Raw genomic sequence first — 17,993 nt, 5'->3', positions numbered from 1 at the left:
CCAGCCGGCCATTGGCTTTTCAGTTGCCGCCAAGGTATGCGTTCTTCTCACTCTGTTTAAAAAATGACTAAACGCCTAAATAAAGAAGAACAGCTAAATAAACGTGCAATCAGTGTGCGACCAAGTCTTGAATATATGTGAATTTATCAAGTACCAACTATCAGAGAAACAATGCATATACATGAACTAATTTATGTAAGATTCCACTCGAGATAAGGCAAGCACAGAAAGACAATTTTCTAACATCACTTTGATAAATTGTGATTAAACGTTTCTCCACCATGCAAAAGAAAATATATGGCACTCTAAAGCTTTTAAAGAATTTCACTAAAAAAAATATCAAAGAAAGAGGAGTTGCGAATGTAATAATGATACATTGGCAGAGTATGTAAGGTTATTAGCGATTGATTGATGTCACACTTCCCAGGCTTTGAGAATATTCTACATGTATAAATAGCCATAGGGTACCTCTATAAAATTTTAGAAGAAGTCTGAACAATTTGTAGAAATTTTTGCCTATCTGAGATTCCAAAAGTAAGGGTGGAATTTGAGCCGAGGGCTTGGCTCGTTTAAGCTCGGCTCGAGCTCGCTCGTTTACTATATAAGCCAAGCTCGAGTTCAAATTAAAGCTCGTGTAACAAATGAGCTTGATGAAGCCTAACCGACTCGTTTAGAGCAAATAGCGTATTTATAATGTAAAAATAACCCGGAATGACACGCTTAATCCGGCTTCGATTAAGCTCGGCTTCGACCGAGCTTCGGCCGTTTAACTATATGAGCCAAGCTCGAGCTCAATTTAAAGCTCGTGTAATTAGCGAGCCGAGCTTGAGCATGGTAAAGCTCGCCTTGTTTAGCACGAATTCCACCCTTATCCAAAAGCATCAATTAAGCGTATCCATTGAATAATTAACTCCAAAGTGTTAAAAATTAAAGTCAAACTAACAGACAAATTGTACAAGTCAACTTGGAGTTGACTTCGTATTGCAGTGTGTGTAACATACATGCTCACATGCCACACGCTTCCTTCCCAAATAAACATATAAAACAAAGAACATATGCCACACGCTTGTCCCCATTGAGGAACACGGCGACACGAACACATGACAGGGAGAACACATCACCTCCCAACCACTTGGAAATTATCTACACTCATTCTTGTCAACGAACTTGAGACCTAGCCCAAAACTCATTCAATATTTCAATGTGGGTTACATATCTCTACTTAATCATGTTATCGGTTATATATCTCTATCTATCTACTACCCTAAAAATGAGAAACTGGCAAAGTTGATAAAGAATAACGAAAATAAAAATAAAAATAAAAGAAACCCAAAAAATAATGGCGTCAATGCTGAGTTACTGATGTCTCAGGGTTCAAGGGAACTCCATAAAAAAACAGTTATATGTTGATAAGAAGGGTGATGGAAAAACATTTATTCCTTTTTTATTCTTACAATTTTTTTCTTGCTTCTTGGTTATCAAACATCACTGTTATTTTCTCCTATCACATAAACGTGAAATAAATCAGTAGTTATTAGAAGATAGCCAAATTCTATAAATAATAATTAATAAAACACCTTAATTGGTCATTTTTTTTCTTTGCTGGAAAAGAATTTCGATAATTCCTTTTGGTTTGTTGACTGTTTGAGGATATATAGGAAAATATGAAGAGAGAAAATAGTGAATGAAGCTAATATCTTCCCTAGGATTGCTGTACACCCCAAATATAAACAAATCTTAAAATAAGCTCTAACCATATCTCAACTGAACAAAGAAACAGCTCTTTTCCCTTAAAAAAACAAAAGACAACTAACGTGCATCCCACCACCTCTTCTTCAAAACATCCTTCAAATGTTCAAACTGCCTCCATAACCAGCCTTTGCCTCCCTAAAGGATATCCAGTCCTTCGAGTATATGGGACCACCGCCACCTCTGCCACAGCCTTGCTCAACAAGCACAGCTGCAACAGAGATGCCGTTGCAATCGCCTGCCCGACCTCAGATATCTCTTAGGAGCCATCGCCAAAAACCATCTAAATCAGGAAGGCTTTTCAGACGGGTTCGTTCAGTCTTCAGGTCATTTCCCATTATCACCCCAACATGTAAGATGCCTGTTTCTCTTCCTGGCGGCCGGCTCAATGATGGCCATATTCATGGTGGAACACGCATGACAGGAACCCTATATGGCTGCCGCAAAGCTCGAATTAATTTGTCCATCCAAGAAAATCCGAGGTGCCTTCCCATGCTTGTGCTCGAGTTAGCAATCCCCACGGCTAAGCTACTCCAGGAGATGGGATCGGGACTTGTGAGGATAGCGTTGGAGTGTGAGAAGCACCCTGCCGAAAGGACAAAGCTCCTTGAGGAACCTCTCTGGACCATGTATTGCAACGGCAAGAAAACTGGTTATGGTGTTAAAAGGATCCAAATGGTGACGACTTAAACACTATGCAATTTACTCCATGCAGTGTCAATGGGTGCTGGCGTGCTACCTAGCGACTCTGCAGACATGCCTGATGGGGAATTGACCTACATGAGGGCCTACTTCGAGCGTGTTGTTGGGTCCAAAGATTCTGAGACTTTCTATATGATGAATCAGATGGAAACAGTGGTGTTCATGCCAAATGGAAGTTTAGAGAAGTGGCTGCATCAAGAGATCAATGAACAAGATGAAGAATCGAATTTGAACCTACTTCAAAGAGTAAATGTCGCCATTGATGTTGCTTCTGCGCTTAGCTACCTTCATCACGAGTGTCACGTTTTGGTTATTCATCGTGATCTAAAACCAAGCAATGTGCTTCTTGATAATGATATGGTAGCTCATGTTGGTGATTTTGGTTTGGCAAAGCTTCTTCCAGGATCAATAAAGAACTCGCATGATAATCAAAGTACCTCAACAGGGGTAAAGGGAACAATTGGCTATGCCGCTCCAGGTAGGAATTTAAAGATCCACATATGTTGAATTGTTTATTTAAATCCTTTTTCCAATTCATAAATGCATGAAAATCAATATCTGGGTTACTACATTATTTATAATATTTATTTGCAGCGACATTTTAGTGAAACTCAACTCATTTGACTTTTTTATTTCCCATGTCAAGTTTGACACCATTAACCCTGTTACACAAAGCTAATATATGTACAGAGGGCCTTGGATAATTGGATGTTTTCAGCTCCAGAGCTTATAGCATGGTTATTTAGATCTCTTAAAAGATGAAAAAGGACTTGTTAGTTCAAAAAAAATTAAATGCGTTAGAGAATAAAAGCGTTCAACTTTTTCTAATTAATTTATTTTCAGTCCATTTTAGTTGTTTAAATTAAAAAGATCGAGGTTGAAAGAATTGTGGTTGTGGTGGTAATTAAGCTACTTTGTCTACTTCTATCAATATCTTAACGGTGATTGTAAAAGCGTTTTGAATCTCTCAGTAGTATATTTACTATCATTATCTACTATTTTTTTTTGCCAATGGCTCTAAATCTATATTTTTTGTTACATTTAAATGGTTTTATGGAACTGGCGATTGATGTATATAATGCAGAATATGGTATGGGAGCTAATGCATCCACAGAAGGTGATGTATACAGTTATGGAATTATGGTGTTGGAAATGTCCACAGGAAGGAGCCCAACCGATGAGATGTTTAAAGATGGTTTAAGCCTCCATAACTATGCTAGCAGCGGTTTGCAAGATCAACTTGTAAAGATTGTAGATCCAATACTTCTATCTGAAGGAGATGACACTTTAGGAGATACTAATAGCATGAGAATTGGTAGTCATAGAAGAACAAAACTGCTAGAGTGCATGACTGCAGTAGTCAAAATTGGGGTTGCATGTCGTTGATTCACCGTCGAGAGAATGGATATTAGAGATGTCATTAAAAAATTGCACACTATCGGAGACATATTTCTTGGTACTAGGGTTCACGGAGAATGTAATCGACTCAATGACAGTTTAATTTGATAGGTAAAATTGCATCTTTATTTTCAAAAATAAATCAATATGAATGAAAGAGATATAGAGAACGGAAAAAATCAGTTTTGCTTAGTAATTTTTCCGCTTCGTTTATTTATGTTCTTAGATATATAGAATACTGTTTAGAAACTTTTGTAACTAGGGTAAAAAGGAAAATTGAAGGCAGGTTCTTCATACATGTGTTAGAGTTTGCTACAACCAGTCATTGTCACCAAGTACGGTACGGGTTTAAAACGGTATACTTGAAAAAAACTTAGTTCGTGTTTTAAACGGAACGTCTCGGGAAAAAAACGGAAAAAAAAGCGTAAAAAAAGCGTGGGGCATAAAAACGGGTTTAAAAGCGGTAAAAGCGGGTTTTAAAACGATATATCGTAAAAAAAACGGTAAAACCGATGATAAATAATATAATAGATAAGGAGTTTGATTTTCTATAAAAGTGGGAAAAAATAGACACATAAAATAAAAATAATAATAATACAAATGAAAGAAAATTCAAATACATGAAAGTATCAAATTATCATTACTCATCCAAATACTAGAAGTTTTAGATTCAGTGCCAAAAACACTATTCAAAATAAGATACTACTAATTACCAACCATAATGGCATAATTAAGTACTACAAATAAGTTAATAACTTTAAAATTTTTAATTAATTATTAATAGTCTAAAGCAAAATAGAGCGGTCTCAATAAGTCAATCTAAGCCCACTCTTCAAAAGGTAAACTCCAAAACCCTTTTTTCTTTTCTAGCATTTTCTTTAAAAAAAAAAAAAAAAAGTTTTAAGCGGAGATTTTCAAAATCTCGGGTTTTAAGCGTTTAAAAACGGGTTTAAATCGTTTTAAAAGCGGGTTTAAAACGTTTAAAACGCATTTTGTTGAAAAACCCGGGTTTTAAACTGGAACCAGACGCCTTGGCAATATCTCGGGTTTTAAACGCGTTTTAAACCCGTATTTGGTGACAATGCAACCAGTACGTGATTCACAAGATAGTGGCCATATGCTCTACTTTTGTGAGGTGAAAGTTACTAGTGATTTTGTATCAATTTGGTTATCATGCAATCTTTGTTAAGACCAACTCAATTGGCCCCTTAATTATATATCACTGTAAAACCATGAAAACCTCCCTCCAATGGCACCCATAAATGTATTTCTCAATCAGCAAAATTGTTGAATTTCTCACTGTGTATATGCAACTAAATATGCAAGGTGGCTCATGTCTGGCCACAGAGGCGAGCAGACGCAACTCCCAATGGAACACAATCCTTATCCGGTCACTATCACTTTAGTTCGAAAAGTTTATCGTTTGAAACTTTGACTACACCAGGCGCCATTCTCATTGGCCATTCCTCCAATACCAGAAGCTATTTCGAGTGGTGCCCCATACTCAGAAGTCAGAACCATTCTAGTGCTCATTATTGCATCCCTATCCACTCTAAATTGGGAATTAGGGATGTATACACTAAAAATAACACTGGAGTTGGTCTAATTGTTAGCAAATACTAAATGTGGTCGTCCTACTTGTAGGTAACATGAGCCTTACCCCTCAGGAAAGACCTAAACATTCTGCATTTTTCTTGAATCACAAGGTGGCATAGGGCACCTTGGAAGTGGACCGCGGACTTTATTGGGTGAGTTCCTTCCAAAATTAACTATTGTTCATCTGGTCACTACGGCTACAGACTTTTAGGATGAGTTTTCTTGCTTTCTTGTATCTACATCTATAGTTTTTCCTTTCTTAAAAAGCTTGTTCACCAAGGAGTCTTTCCTTTATAGTGTGGAATGATCAGTTTTCCTTGATAATGAGATTTGAGCAGTGACAATGATACTTGCTTGTGTTTGCTTTTTCACTCCCTTGTAAAGTTGTATCTAAAGTTTGCAACTAATGTTTGGCTTTAATTTTAGACACCGCCTTTAATTTAATTGTAGCAAATTATATTTCTTTGAATTTGACTCACTATAATCATGTTATTCAATGGTTTTTGCTCTTGGGCAGTTGCAGTCCCGTTTAAAAAAATGAAAGCTTACAAGTCTTTAATTTCTTTCCTTCCCAAGATAAATGAAAGAAGAACCCGAAAGGTTACAGAGAAAATCTGAGTAGTAGTTAGAGATCAATATGTGCAATTTATTGAAATATTTATGTAAAGACGAACGCACATTGTACTAAATTTTGAATTCCATAGAGGAATATAATTATAGAAGAAACTTGAATTTGATTAAGCATGTAAGACATGTGAATTGCACAAGTGAACCAGTAGTTCTACTTAACATCATATTGAATAGGGGTAATTGGCCAAAACCCCCTATATTATGACATACATTTGTGTTTGCCCCTCAAATTTTGAATCATTACAAAAGAACCCCCACTCCATCTCGCTCTCCTCCAGAAATCATCTATATTTGCTCTATTGCCTAAAGTATTCCTAAAAACTCTAGAGGTAAACACACATGTATGTCACACTCTAAGCGAAGCAATCAGAAAAACTAACATTGCATCTCTAATTATTGCTCCGGATTTATATTTCACCTTATTGAATTTTGCATCCAACCTTGAACATGCTAATTCCTTCCATGACTTCCTTGAGTTTGTTGGCAACCGGCCTCCGACCTGATTATGGAAAACTTTGAACTTGGGATTATCTATTTATTTGCACTTGAGAAAATGACTACCCCATACAGTCCGTTTCCCGACTTAGCTTGCGCGCTTTTCACTTTTGATTGGTTTCATCCATCCCGACCCTATATGTTGCTATTAGGCAGACAAGAGTGGCCACACAATGGCGATTCATCATTTTTAGCCCCCAAGTCTGAGGTTGACAAGGAGTTGGTCTATCTCTCAAGCGAAAGAGTTCAAGAGATCTCTCTCAAGAAAAAACACGGGTGCACCAGTACACTCCTTTCCATTCCATCTCCGGTGCTCGTTTGTCTGCCATGAAATGACTAAACCAAAGCGGATCGCCCTTATCTTTAAGGTCCAGATGGAACTTTTCACCTGTTATGAACAACCATTTTTCCTCCGAATCATAATAAATTCTTTGTGTTCTTCCTAGCTTCCCTACTTGTTGAAAGAGTGAGGGGCGGTGCTATTGGACCAACGTTTACCAACCACAATGAACCGAGACCGCAAAGCTATAGACCCAATCATTGAGTAGTGAATCGATTTGGTTTTTGCCAAGAGTTGGACCTCCTTAAGTTTTGGATTCTAAACTTAACACTATCTTTAAGCATAGTCAATGAACCCTCTTACTTCCGATACATCAGACTAACAAAGCGTTGCCGCCATTGAATTGTAAGCAATTGCAAACCATAAAGAGATAAACTATGGAGCCCCGACAAAATATGGTAAGAACTAATTAAGAAGACCACTCCACCAACACTCCATTAATGAATTTTAATGGCAGAGGAAACAACAAGGGGTAGTTAATTTAGTTTGAATGGGTTCCGGGATAACACTAAAATTAATGGATGAAATATATTGAACAAAAAAGATGAAGAAATTTATTATTTATGTATCAATATGTTTGTTAATTGAAGGGTAAAATAGGCAATAAGGCAAATATGAATGATTTTGTGGAGTGGCCGAGTGGGTTCATTTCTGATGATTCAAAATTTAGAGGGTAAAAGTAAAAGTAAAACCGTAAAACACAAATTGTCATAAAATAGGAGCAAATTATTCCACACGGGCGGCCGGTAAATATTTCACCAAAGCATATGAGAATACAAAAAATTGGGGCTATAGAGCTGCTTCATAGAAAAAATTACTTTTAAAAACCTGGAAGTATTATTTTTGGGTTTTAATACCATTTTGGTTATTTTTATTACTAAAATATGTTATTTTTTAAAATGATTTTGAATTTGGGGATATGACTCGAGACTGCCTGCCAAAACTTTTTTTTTTCAAACTTTTCCATATTCTCTTTTTACCCGTTATCCGTTTTTCAAAAAAACAAAAATGACTACTTCACAATTAATGTTAACCAATCAAATAAAAGATATATAAAGAAAGTGAGAGAAACATCTACTATATGCTCAAAAATGTTTTCGAAAATATGAATTCTAATTTTGAAAATAAATGAGAATTTAATGGAAGATGCTATACTTAGGCGTTGAATTCACTACTTGCTTAATGAATTTCTATATATGATAATATTAATCTTTGTTAAAATTGGAAATAAATTTATTACATACTTTTGATCACGTTTCGCAATTGACGTCTTTTTCATTTTTGATCTCTCACAAACTTAATTTTCTCGAGAATTTAGTTGCCTAAATTGAGTAACTTTTCATATCTCAAATTTTTTATTCAGTTTCCTTTTTTTATGTGAAATTCAACTTTTGGTTTTGCCTAAACCCAGTATGTTTTTGGTAGCTAGTCGGTTATGATTGTTTCCAAGTGAGAATCTTTAAGTCTATTTTTGGTAAAATTGGGTAACATGTGTCAGTTCCATATTCTAGTCAAATTGAACTATTAATTTCTAAAAAAAAATTACTAAATATTTATAACTGACTCCTCTACCCTAATTTTCTGAATGAGAATATTTCATGGTAACATAAGATTTTTTATTATTATTATTATTTATTAATAGGCCACTTGCTGACTGACGGGCGATGGCAGTTGCAGCCTCAGAAAAACATAGTTTGTGGGAGTTTTAAGTCTGTGTGGTGCAATTTTCAAATTCATATGTTTCTTTTACTGGATCCGATCGATCTCTGCCAAATGTATCCAATCCTTGCCATAAGCCAACAAAGTCGGTCATTAACTGAAGTTCAGAACTTCAGAGACACAGTAACACTGGCAAAACCACTGGATGTTTCAGACAATCATTTGAAAAACAACCAAGCACTTATCATATGCTAATTAGCATGGCCATGTTTGGCTTGTTTTGCATTTTGTTTGTAAACCCTCTATGCTCATCTCTAGTGTATAACAACAATCAGTGTGTACTTCAGAAATCAGAATCAGTTGACCGAAATCCAGGAGTGCTTGAATTTAATAGTGATAGTAGGGGTTGTGTGTTCGATGAGGGGTACAGCAAATGGATTGTAAATCAATATATGTGTCCTGAGCACTGCCGTGGATCCTACTGGTTGTAATTTTCTGCGCGAGTAAATGGTACCTAGTGCGAATTTACTCCATTAAGGTCTTAAAACTTTTATCTTACTGAATTCATAATTTAATAATGACAAAGTTTTCAGTATATGACTTCAAGATTTCTTTTTATTCTTCTTTTTTCACTAGAAACACAAGGATGTATAGCTGTTCGTTATTTTCTTTTTCTTCCAAGGAGAGAAGATTTCTATTCACTTTAATATCTTTATTTTTGACTGACCGGATTAAATTGGTAATCAGCCTATATACTCTGAGCCTCTGAGGAAATTGGACAACTTCACCTGAACATAACTATTTGATGGAATTTTCCCTCAATAAACGTAGGCCTTATATGAATGTCAAGATACAATGAGCAGAGTTTCACACTTTCACCTCCGTTAATTACTCCAACCTGAAATAAAACTTCTTTTATCGAATGCAGCTCCCTGAGAACATCCTGAATGTCCATTCTGTCAATCATTAGTTCCTCTGAACATGCTACTCCGATTCTCATCACAGAACATACACATTCTTTCATCCGATTTAATGAATTGGCATCTTCTTCAGATAGCAAGCGCATATCCATGATGTCCAACACCCGGTCAGGTAAAGCCATCTTACAAAACACATGAAGGCTGAGTCCATCATTGAACATGTCATCTGTTGGTCTCTTTCCTGTGAACATCTCTAGCAAAAGTACACCAAAACTGTACACATCCCCTTGTGTAGAAACATCCACTCCCATCCCATACTCTGCAGTTCATTCATTGACTTGTTAAATATATGATATTTGTATGGTTGATAATTTTAATTGTGTCATGCATAATTTAAGGCCTAGCTTGTTAGAAGTTATAACAATCTTGAGAAATTAGCCTGCGGAGAAAAATTATGATGGTAAATTGAAAGTACCTGGAGGAATGTAGCCAATAGTTCCTCTTATGCCGATTGATTTGCTGTCGTTGGTGGAAGTACTGTGGCTCTTGGAAATAAATTTCGCTAAGCCAAAGTCACATACACGAGCAGTCATGTCATCGGCCAGAAGAACATTGCTTGACTTCAGATCACAGTGAACAATGGATTCTTCGCAATGATTATGTAGATAATCCAAAGCACATGCAACGTCGATTGCGAGGTTTAGTCTTTGATTAAGGTTCAAACTTCTGGGTAAATCTTGTCCATTTGAGCTGGGATACAACCAACTTTCTAGACTTCCATTCTGCATGAACTCAAAAACAAGAGCCTTAAAATCATTACCACGAGAATCCACACTTGAGCAAACAGTTAAGATTTTGAGTAAATTTCGATGTCGAATAACTCTCAGGGCTTCACATTCAGCCAAGAAGCCCTTGGAAGCTTTATGTTCTGTGAGGTTGAGTACTTTCACAGCAATTGGACCTTCATCAGGTCGAAGAATTCCTTTGTACACATATCCATGACTTCCCATACCTATCAAATTTTCTGAAGAAAAGCCACCCGTTGCTTTATGAAGATCATTGTAAGTAACCCTTCTAAGGTCTACCATATACTGTTCAGTAGCACCTTTTGCCTTGGGCTTTTTCCTTAAATAGTAGATTGTAAGGAACATTGCCACAGTGAATGATGAAGTAATAAGAACACCAAGTGATATCTTTAAGGCAAAAGAATTTTCATGTTTCTTAGACTTTTGAATTTTGCACTTAGGTAACTTAAGTTCTGGAATGCCTCCACATAACTTGTTGTTTCCAACAATTGAAATTGCAGTTGCATTTCCAAAGATTCCTGTTATTGGTACCTCACCATCAAGGTTATTGAAAGATAGGTTTAAACTTTGTAAAACTGAGAGCTTCTCCAATTCTTTCGGAATTTCTCCAGTTATGTTGTTGCCTGAAATATCCAAAACTCGAAGGCCTTTTAAAGAACCGAGTGAAAACGGAAGAGCTCCTTGAAGGAAATTGTATTGAAGAAAAAGATATTCCAAACTGTCACAACTACCAAGTGTGACAGGAACTTCTGCCGACATTTTGTTCTCAGATACATCCAAGTAACCAAGATTTTTCAAGTTTCCTACTTCCAATGGTATGGAACCACTCAACGAATTGTGTCCCAAGTTAAGGTAAAGCAATTGCAAGGATAGACTAATCTTTGGTTCTAGAATGGTGCCTGAGAAATTGTTATAGGAAAGGTCCAAAATCTGCATCTTTTGATTTCTGAGACTTAAAGCAATGTCCCCTTCTATGGAATTGTTATGCAAATCAAGATGGAACAATAGCGACAAATTCCTTAGGGAGGAAGGGATCCGTCCTGACAACTGGTTTGAATTTAGATCTAATTCTTCTAGGTTCTGAAGATCTCCAACGTTGGTGGGAATACTACCAGTGAATAAGTTAGAACTCAAATCCAAATCAATCAAACTTCTTATATTCCCAATTTCATTAGGAATATTTCCAGAAATTTGATTCTGTCCTATATACATTGTTGTAAGTTGCTTTGAGAAATTAGCAATTGAAACTGGTAATGTACCTCCAAACTGGTTAATTGCAATACTGAAACCTTGTAAATTACTACAATTGGTGAGAGAAGTAAGGAAGTCCAAATCACCAGGTTTCCCACTTCCGAGATTACTTTGACCCATAGCTAGTAATCTAAGACCCTTTAAGTTTCCTATATTCAGAGGAACTTTTCCACTAAAGTGGTTAATACCAATATCAAGTACACTAAGCCCTGAAACATTGAACAAAGATGCTGGAATTGGTCCGAAAACTGGTTCATCCCAACTAAAAAACGTTGAAGATTAGGAAGACTGAGACCAATATCATCGGGTAGATTCCCAGTTAGTTGATTATCTTCGACGCTAAATGTTACTAAAGTTGAGAGATTATACAACGAGGGAGGGATCTCACCAGATAATTTGTTAGACTCCAGTGCAAGGTTCATGATGCTTTTCAATTGGTCTAGAGTACTTGGAATACTCCCAACCAAACTATTTCGAGATAAATGAAGAACTTTAAGAGATGTAAGGTTTCCCAAGGAAGGTGGTATACTACCTTCTAGCTTGTTAACCTCAAGAGTAAAATTGACAAGTTTTGAAAGAGAACCAAGTTCCATGGGTATCTTTCCACCAAGATTATTGCTACTTAGAAAGAGACTTCTGAGGTTGGAGCATAAGGAAATACTTGCTGGAATTTCCCCTACCAAAGAATTGTTACTTAGAACAAGATATTCTAGTCTAAACAACTTACCAAAATCTGGAGGAATCGCCTTTGAAACTGTTGTTTTCGAGGACTAGTTCAAAAAAAAAGAGAGGTTTCCAATATGGGGAGATAGTATTCCCATGAGACCTTTACCTCGAAGTGTCAAGGCTGTCACCCTTTCATGCCTAGGACTGCATTGAACTCCTTCCCACTCACAGAAAGGGTTAGAATCATTCCACGAACTCATAACCATGAAAGGGTCTTGAGTTTGAGATTTGAATGCTAGTAAGGCAAGTTTATCTGTTTCATTTCCTAAGAAGTTGGCAGTGGACACTATTGGTGATGAGATGCAAAACAGAAGGATGGCATGTAAAACAGAGAAACTGAACACACTCATTACTGAAAATGTAGAGTGATTTAAACAAATTAGTCTTTGAAGCTTTTATATAGACAGAATATGTCAAAGCCTAAATGCAAAGCCAAAAGCCTAAAATCATAGGTAGGAGCAGGACAGATTGGCAGAAGACATATTTAAAAAGTGAATGAGAAAGAAGTTTTAAGATGTGGATGATTAGTGCGCGTCAAAGACCTTAATAAAGATCCATGAGTGTTGACTCTTAAAGCCGATATACGTTCACAATCAGTACACGGCAAAGACTAAAGAATAATGCCGCCTACATTAGTGATGCAATTCATGAATGCCTTACACATTGGAGAAGTTCTCACTGGTTTTCTATATCTATCCACTTAATTGTCAAAAGATTATATCCATGTGAAATTCATCTTAAAAAAATGCACTTCATTTCCACTTCGAGTATTTGCATCTTAATTATTCCCAACGCCTAACACGATAGCCATTAATTAAAGGTAAACTATAGAACTGTTCAAAGAGAATAACTTCAATGGACTCAGTAGAGCCTTGTATCTCCGAAATCACATGAAGAAATTAGTTCCTGATACTTGGGGACAACAACCTTACCTAACATAGATTGTGAAATCAATAAACCAGCTCATTTAGAAATTAATAACCTTTGATACCAAATCTACGTCACAATTTTTCTGTAAATTTTAGGCGATTTAAAAATTTTAATCATACACCGGATTCTTGAGTCTTGACTATTTGTCGGTGTCAAAAGGCTTGGGGCCGGTTATGGGCTTAGAAATTTAACGTGGTAGAAGTTCACTAAAATGTTAAGGCCCAGCCCAACCCTCAAAGCCCGAGGGCTGGTCCTGCCCTGCCCGGCCCATTTGTTTCTCATAAACTTACACAAGAAATATCTAATTGTTGTTTTGTTATCCCAAACCATGTTTATATTGATATGAGATATGGTGATTGTGTGGGGTGCATTATTTAAGTTGCCAAACTGATTTAGCAATAGCGAGAAACCGGGACCTATGTATAAGAGGAACCGTTCATATACATTCACGTACGAGTATTTAACCTTGCATCATAATAATAATATAAAAATTTACATTCTGGTACATGTATTCACATAATATGAAGGGTTTCATCTTAGTCACTAGTAGTTTATACAAGAAAGAAAAACTTTTTTGATAGAATGCATCTCGTTCAGAACATCTTGAATGTCCATTCTTTCACTAAGTAGTTCCTCTGAACATTTTACTCCGATTCTCATTACAGTACTCAAGCATTCTGTCAAATGATTTGTCACATTTGGAGCTTTGCTTTGAGTTTCTTCAGATAGCAAGCGCATATCTATGACTTCTAGCAACTTGTGAGGTAAAGCCATTTTACAAAACAGGTGAAGGCTGAATCCATCCTTGAACATGTCATCAGTTGGTCTCTTTGCTGTGAACATTTCTAGCAAAAGTACACCGTAACTATACACATCCCCTTGTGCTGACACCTCTGTACCCATGCCATACTCTGCAATTGATTTATAGATTTGTCATGCATAAGATGTCGAGTTAGTTAGGTGATAATTCATGACCATGATACGAAATGAACTTGCGGAGAACATACTTTATCTAATGAGATTTAACATACCTGGAGGAATGTAGCCAATAGTCCCTCTTATAGCGATGGAATTACTTTCAGTGTTGTTGGAAGTACTAGTACTCTTGGAGAGAAACTTCGCTAATCCAAAGTCACCAACGTGGGCGGTCATGTCATTGCTAAGAAGTACATTACTGGACTTCAGGTCACAATGAACAATAGGCCTTTCGCATTGATTATGTAGGTAATCCAAAGCAGATGCAACATCGATTGCTATGTTTAACCTTTCGTAGAAGTTCAAGAATCTTGGTAGATCTTGTTCATTTGAACTTGGGTGCAACCAGCTTTCTAGACTTCCATTGGGCATGAACTCAAAAACAAGAGCCTTAAATTTATTACCTCTGAAATCTTCACTTGAGCAAACAGTTAAAATCTTGAGTAGATTTCGATGTCGGACTGTCCTCAGGGCTTCGCACTCAGCTATGAAACTCTTGGATGCTCTACGTTCCAATAGGTTGAATACCTTCACGGCAATAGGTTCTTCATCTTGCGAGAGTATTCCTTTGTATACAGAGCCATAGCCACCCATACCAATCAGATTAGCTGAAGAAAAGCCATTGGTTGCTTTATGAAGATCATTGTACGAAACTCTCACAACACCCTGAACTTGCTCTGTTGGTGGTTTTGCTTTGGGTTTTTTATTCCAATAGATAACAAGGAACAATACCACCAGAAACAGTAATGGAATCAGTACTCCCAGTGTCACCTTTAAAGCAAGAGGAACTTCTTTTTTTCGAAGACTTTGGGATGATGCATTTAGGTAACTGTAGAGTAGAAACGCCCCCACATAGCTTGTAGTTTCCAGCAATTGAAATTGCAGTCACATTTTGAAAAATTCCATTTTGTGGTACCTCACCCTCAATGTTATTGAAAGATAGGTTTAAACTTTGTAAACGTAGGTTCTCCAATTCTTTCGGAATCATTCCAGTTATGTTGTTGCGTGAAACATCCAGAACTTGGAGGCCTTGCAAATAACTGAGCGAGTGTGGAAGAGCCCCTTGGAAGAAATTACCTTGTAAATAGAGATTTTCCAAACTCGAACAACCACCAATTGTGCTAGGAATTTCACCCGCCATCTTGTTCTCCGAAACGTTCATGTATTCCAAACTTTTCAGGCTACCCAACTCCGAAGGTATGGAGCCATTCAACGAATTATGTGACAAATCAAGAATCTGTAAGCGTGAGGACAGACCAATCTCGTGTGGAATGATACCTGTTAGTTTTGTAGGTAGCGTCTAACATGAAAACTGTTGGAAAAGTCCGAGCCAACTTAACACCTTACGGATGGGCCCATAACAATCCGTTATCTCCCGGTATTCTCATCCCCGCCTCAACTCCTCAAAATAATGTTCTTTTGCTAACAACTCACGCAATCTCAGAATTGTGTGAGACCGCTCATATCCAATTTCCTCACCTTACGCCTTGCGGTGTAGACTTGGGATATACTAGAGATGTTATCATGATACCTATTCTTGATGGAATCCAATATTTGTTTAGGTTTTATTCCACACTTACTCATCTCGACAAATACTTTCGAACTCTGGAGCGGTTAGTCGGTAGCAAATGCATGTCCTTCAAGGGTCTTCGCCAATGGATGGTTGTGAACACCATTAAGAATCGACAATTTTCCAACTATCGATCTTGGCGTTGGAAAATACCTTTTAACTTAAATGGACATCCCGATTTCTTGGTTCCCGCCTTCTCTTATTAGCCTTCTCTTAGCCTTCCTTCTTGTGTGACCGATACACACCCGAGCACTCACAAGCCAAATTCAATCTTGCTACTTTCGGTTTCCTTTGGCACACCTCCGACTTTTCAATGACCACAACAACATTAACTTGTCTTCCTCTAGCGGTTGCCCAATCGATTGCCTCGCTACGTGTATGAAAGACCTAAACACATAAAAAACAACAACTATTATTAATACACTAATAAAATTATATTTAGAAAATTTAAAAAAAAAATGAAATCAATGCCTACTCAATCATACCTCTTACGTAGTAAAAATTTGTTGTATCACTTAAAATCGGGTTGACAATCCACATCATTCGAGTTTGAGAAGATCGGGTTCGGATAGCGGCAAAGAATTCTACATATAGAAGAATAAAACAAGAGTCTCAAACAATGCATTTAGTTTCAAACGACCCAACCATGTAGTTTCATCAAGAGTCCAAACGACCCGGCCATGTAGTTCTATAGTGTAATGAAACGACCGGCCATGTAGTTCAGAAGTGTAATGAAATGACCCGACCATGTCGTTCAGTAGTGTTCTCAAACTACACCACCATGTCGTTCAGTAGTGTTCTCAAACTACACCGCCATGTCGTTCAGTAGTGTTCTCAAACCATGAGGCCCATGTCGATTTGATAGTGTTACCAAACGACCCGACCCCCATGTCGTTTGGGCTCGGGTTTTGCATTCATTCATTTTGCATCCATTCATTCATCCATTCAATCAATCAAGTGTTTTGTATTCATTTTAATCAAGTGTTACCTCATTATTTAGGTTTGCATTTTGTCGCCGACGATTTTTCGAATTTCATTTGCTTTCGACTTGTCGATCTTCAAATTCTTCACCTTGACCTTCAACATTTTGTTCCACTTCTTCACTTTCAACATATCTTCTATTTTCTCCTTCTCTAATTTGTTGTTCTTCTCTAATTTGTTGTTGTACATCAAACATTACCTCAAATACTTCTTCTTCATCTTCATGTTCCATTTAGAGAAACTTGAGTGTGTAGAGAAACTTGAGTATGTAGAGAAACTTGAGTATTCTATGTAAACCCTAAACTCTAAACTGAGTGAATGAGTATTCTATATATATTTGAAATTTTGATATATTTCGAATAATTGAGTGAAATATATTTGTAAACCCCCCAAACTAGTTTATTATTTACAATTGAATAAAAAAAATGGAAAATAACAAGTTTAGATATAAAACAGATTATTATTTTAGATTTGGATAATTTAGTGAAATATGTTTGAAATTAAATTTTTTTTATGTCGGTACGAAATTTGTAAACCCTAAACCCTAAACCCAAACCCCAAACCCCCAAACTAGATTATGATTCAAAATTTGAAAAAGAAAATAAAAAATAATAAGTTTATAAATAAAACAAATTATTATTTTGAATAATTAAGTAAAATTTGTTAGCACGAAATTTGTAAATAACTCTAAACCCTAAACCCTAAATCTCAACCTAGTTTTATGATTCACAATTTTAAAAATAAAATAAAAAATAACAAGTTTAGATATAAAACAAATTATTATTTCAAATAATTAAGTGAAATATGTTGGTACGAAATTTCTAAACCTTGAACTCTGAACTCTAAACCCCAAACTAGTTTATGATTCACAATTGAAAAAATAATAATAATAACAAGTTTAGATATAAAACAAATTATTATTTTAGATTTTATAGCATGTTTGATTACATGTTTTAACTTGGTTATAAAGATACTATGTCATAACAGATAAAGAGTGTAGAGTGCATGTAGTTTTATTGATGTAATTGTGTTGTTTCTAACCCAATTTTTTAAATCGGATTTCAATTTTTCTAATTCAATTGAAATCGTTTGAGTGCATTTGGAATCGTTTGAGTGCGTGTCCACGTCGTTTGAGTGTACACTCAAACACGTGACCAAGTCGTTTGAGTGTAAACTCAAATTACATGTCCAAGTCGTTTGAGTGTACACTCAGACGACATGACCATGTCGTTTGAGTGTTACTTTGAGTTTGAGTTACACTCAAA

The 17,993-nt window shown here is 36.4% G+C and overlaps 1 protein-coding gene and 1 pseudogene across 1 annotated transcript; one reads left to right on the top strand and one right to left on the bottom strand.

The window, feature by feature from the left end:
* The first annotated feature begins 1,914 nt into the window (after positions 1-1,914).
* On the top strand, positions 1,915-2,618 carry LOC147484631 (protein MIZU-KUSSEI 1 pseudogene; annotated as a pseudogene).
* A 6,548-nt stretch (positions 2,619-9,166) lies between these two features.
* Positions 9,167-15,761, bottom strand: LOC147484630 (uncharacterized). The gene is given in 7 exon segments (XM_086579780.1): positions 9,167-9,808; positions 9,965-11,789; positions 11,792-12,316; positions 13,866-14,113; positions 14,234-14,785; positions 14,898-15,455; positions 15,758-15,761. Coding segments are annotated over 7 exon segments (4,167 nt in total). The 3' UTR covers positions 9,167-9,353.
* Between the last annotated feature and the right edge of the window lie 2,232 nt (positions 15,762-17,993).

This window comes from Coptis chinensis, chromosome 8 (genome assembly GCF_015680905.1).
Source record: "Coptis chinensis isolate HL-2020 chromosome 8, ASM1568090v1, whole genome shotgun sequence".
NCBI lineage: Eukaryota > Viridiplantae > Streptophyta > Magnoliopsida > Ranunculales > Ranunculaceae > Coptis > Coptis chinensis.
This window is presented reverse-complemented; position numbering and strand designations above follow the sequence as displayed.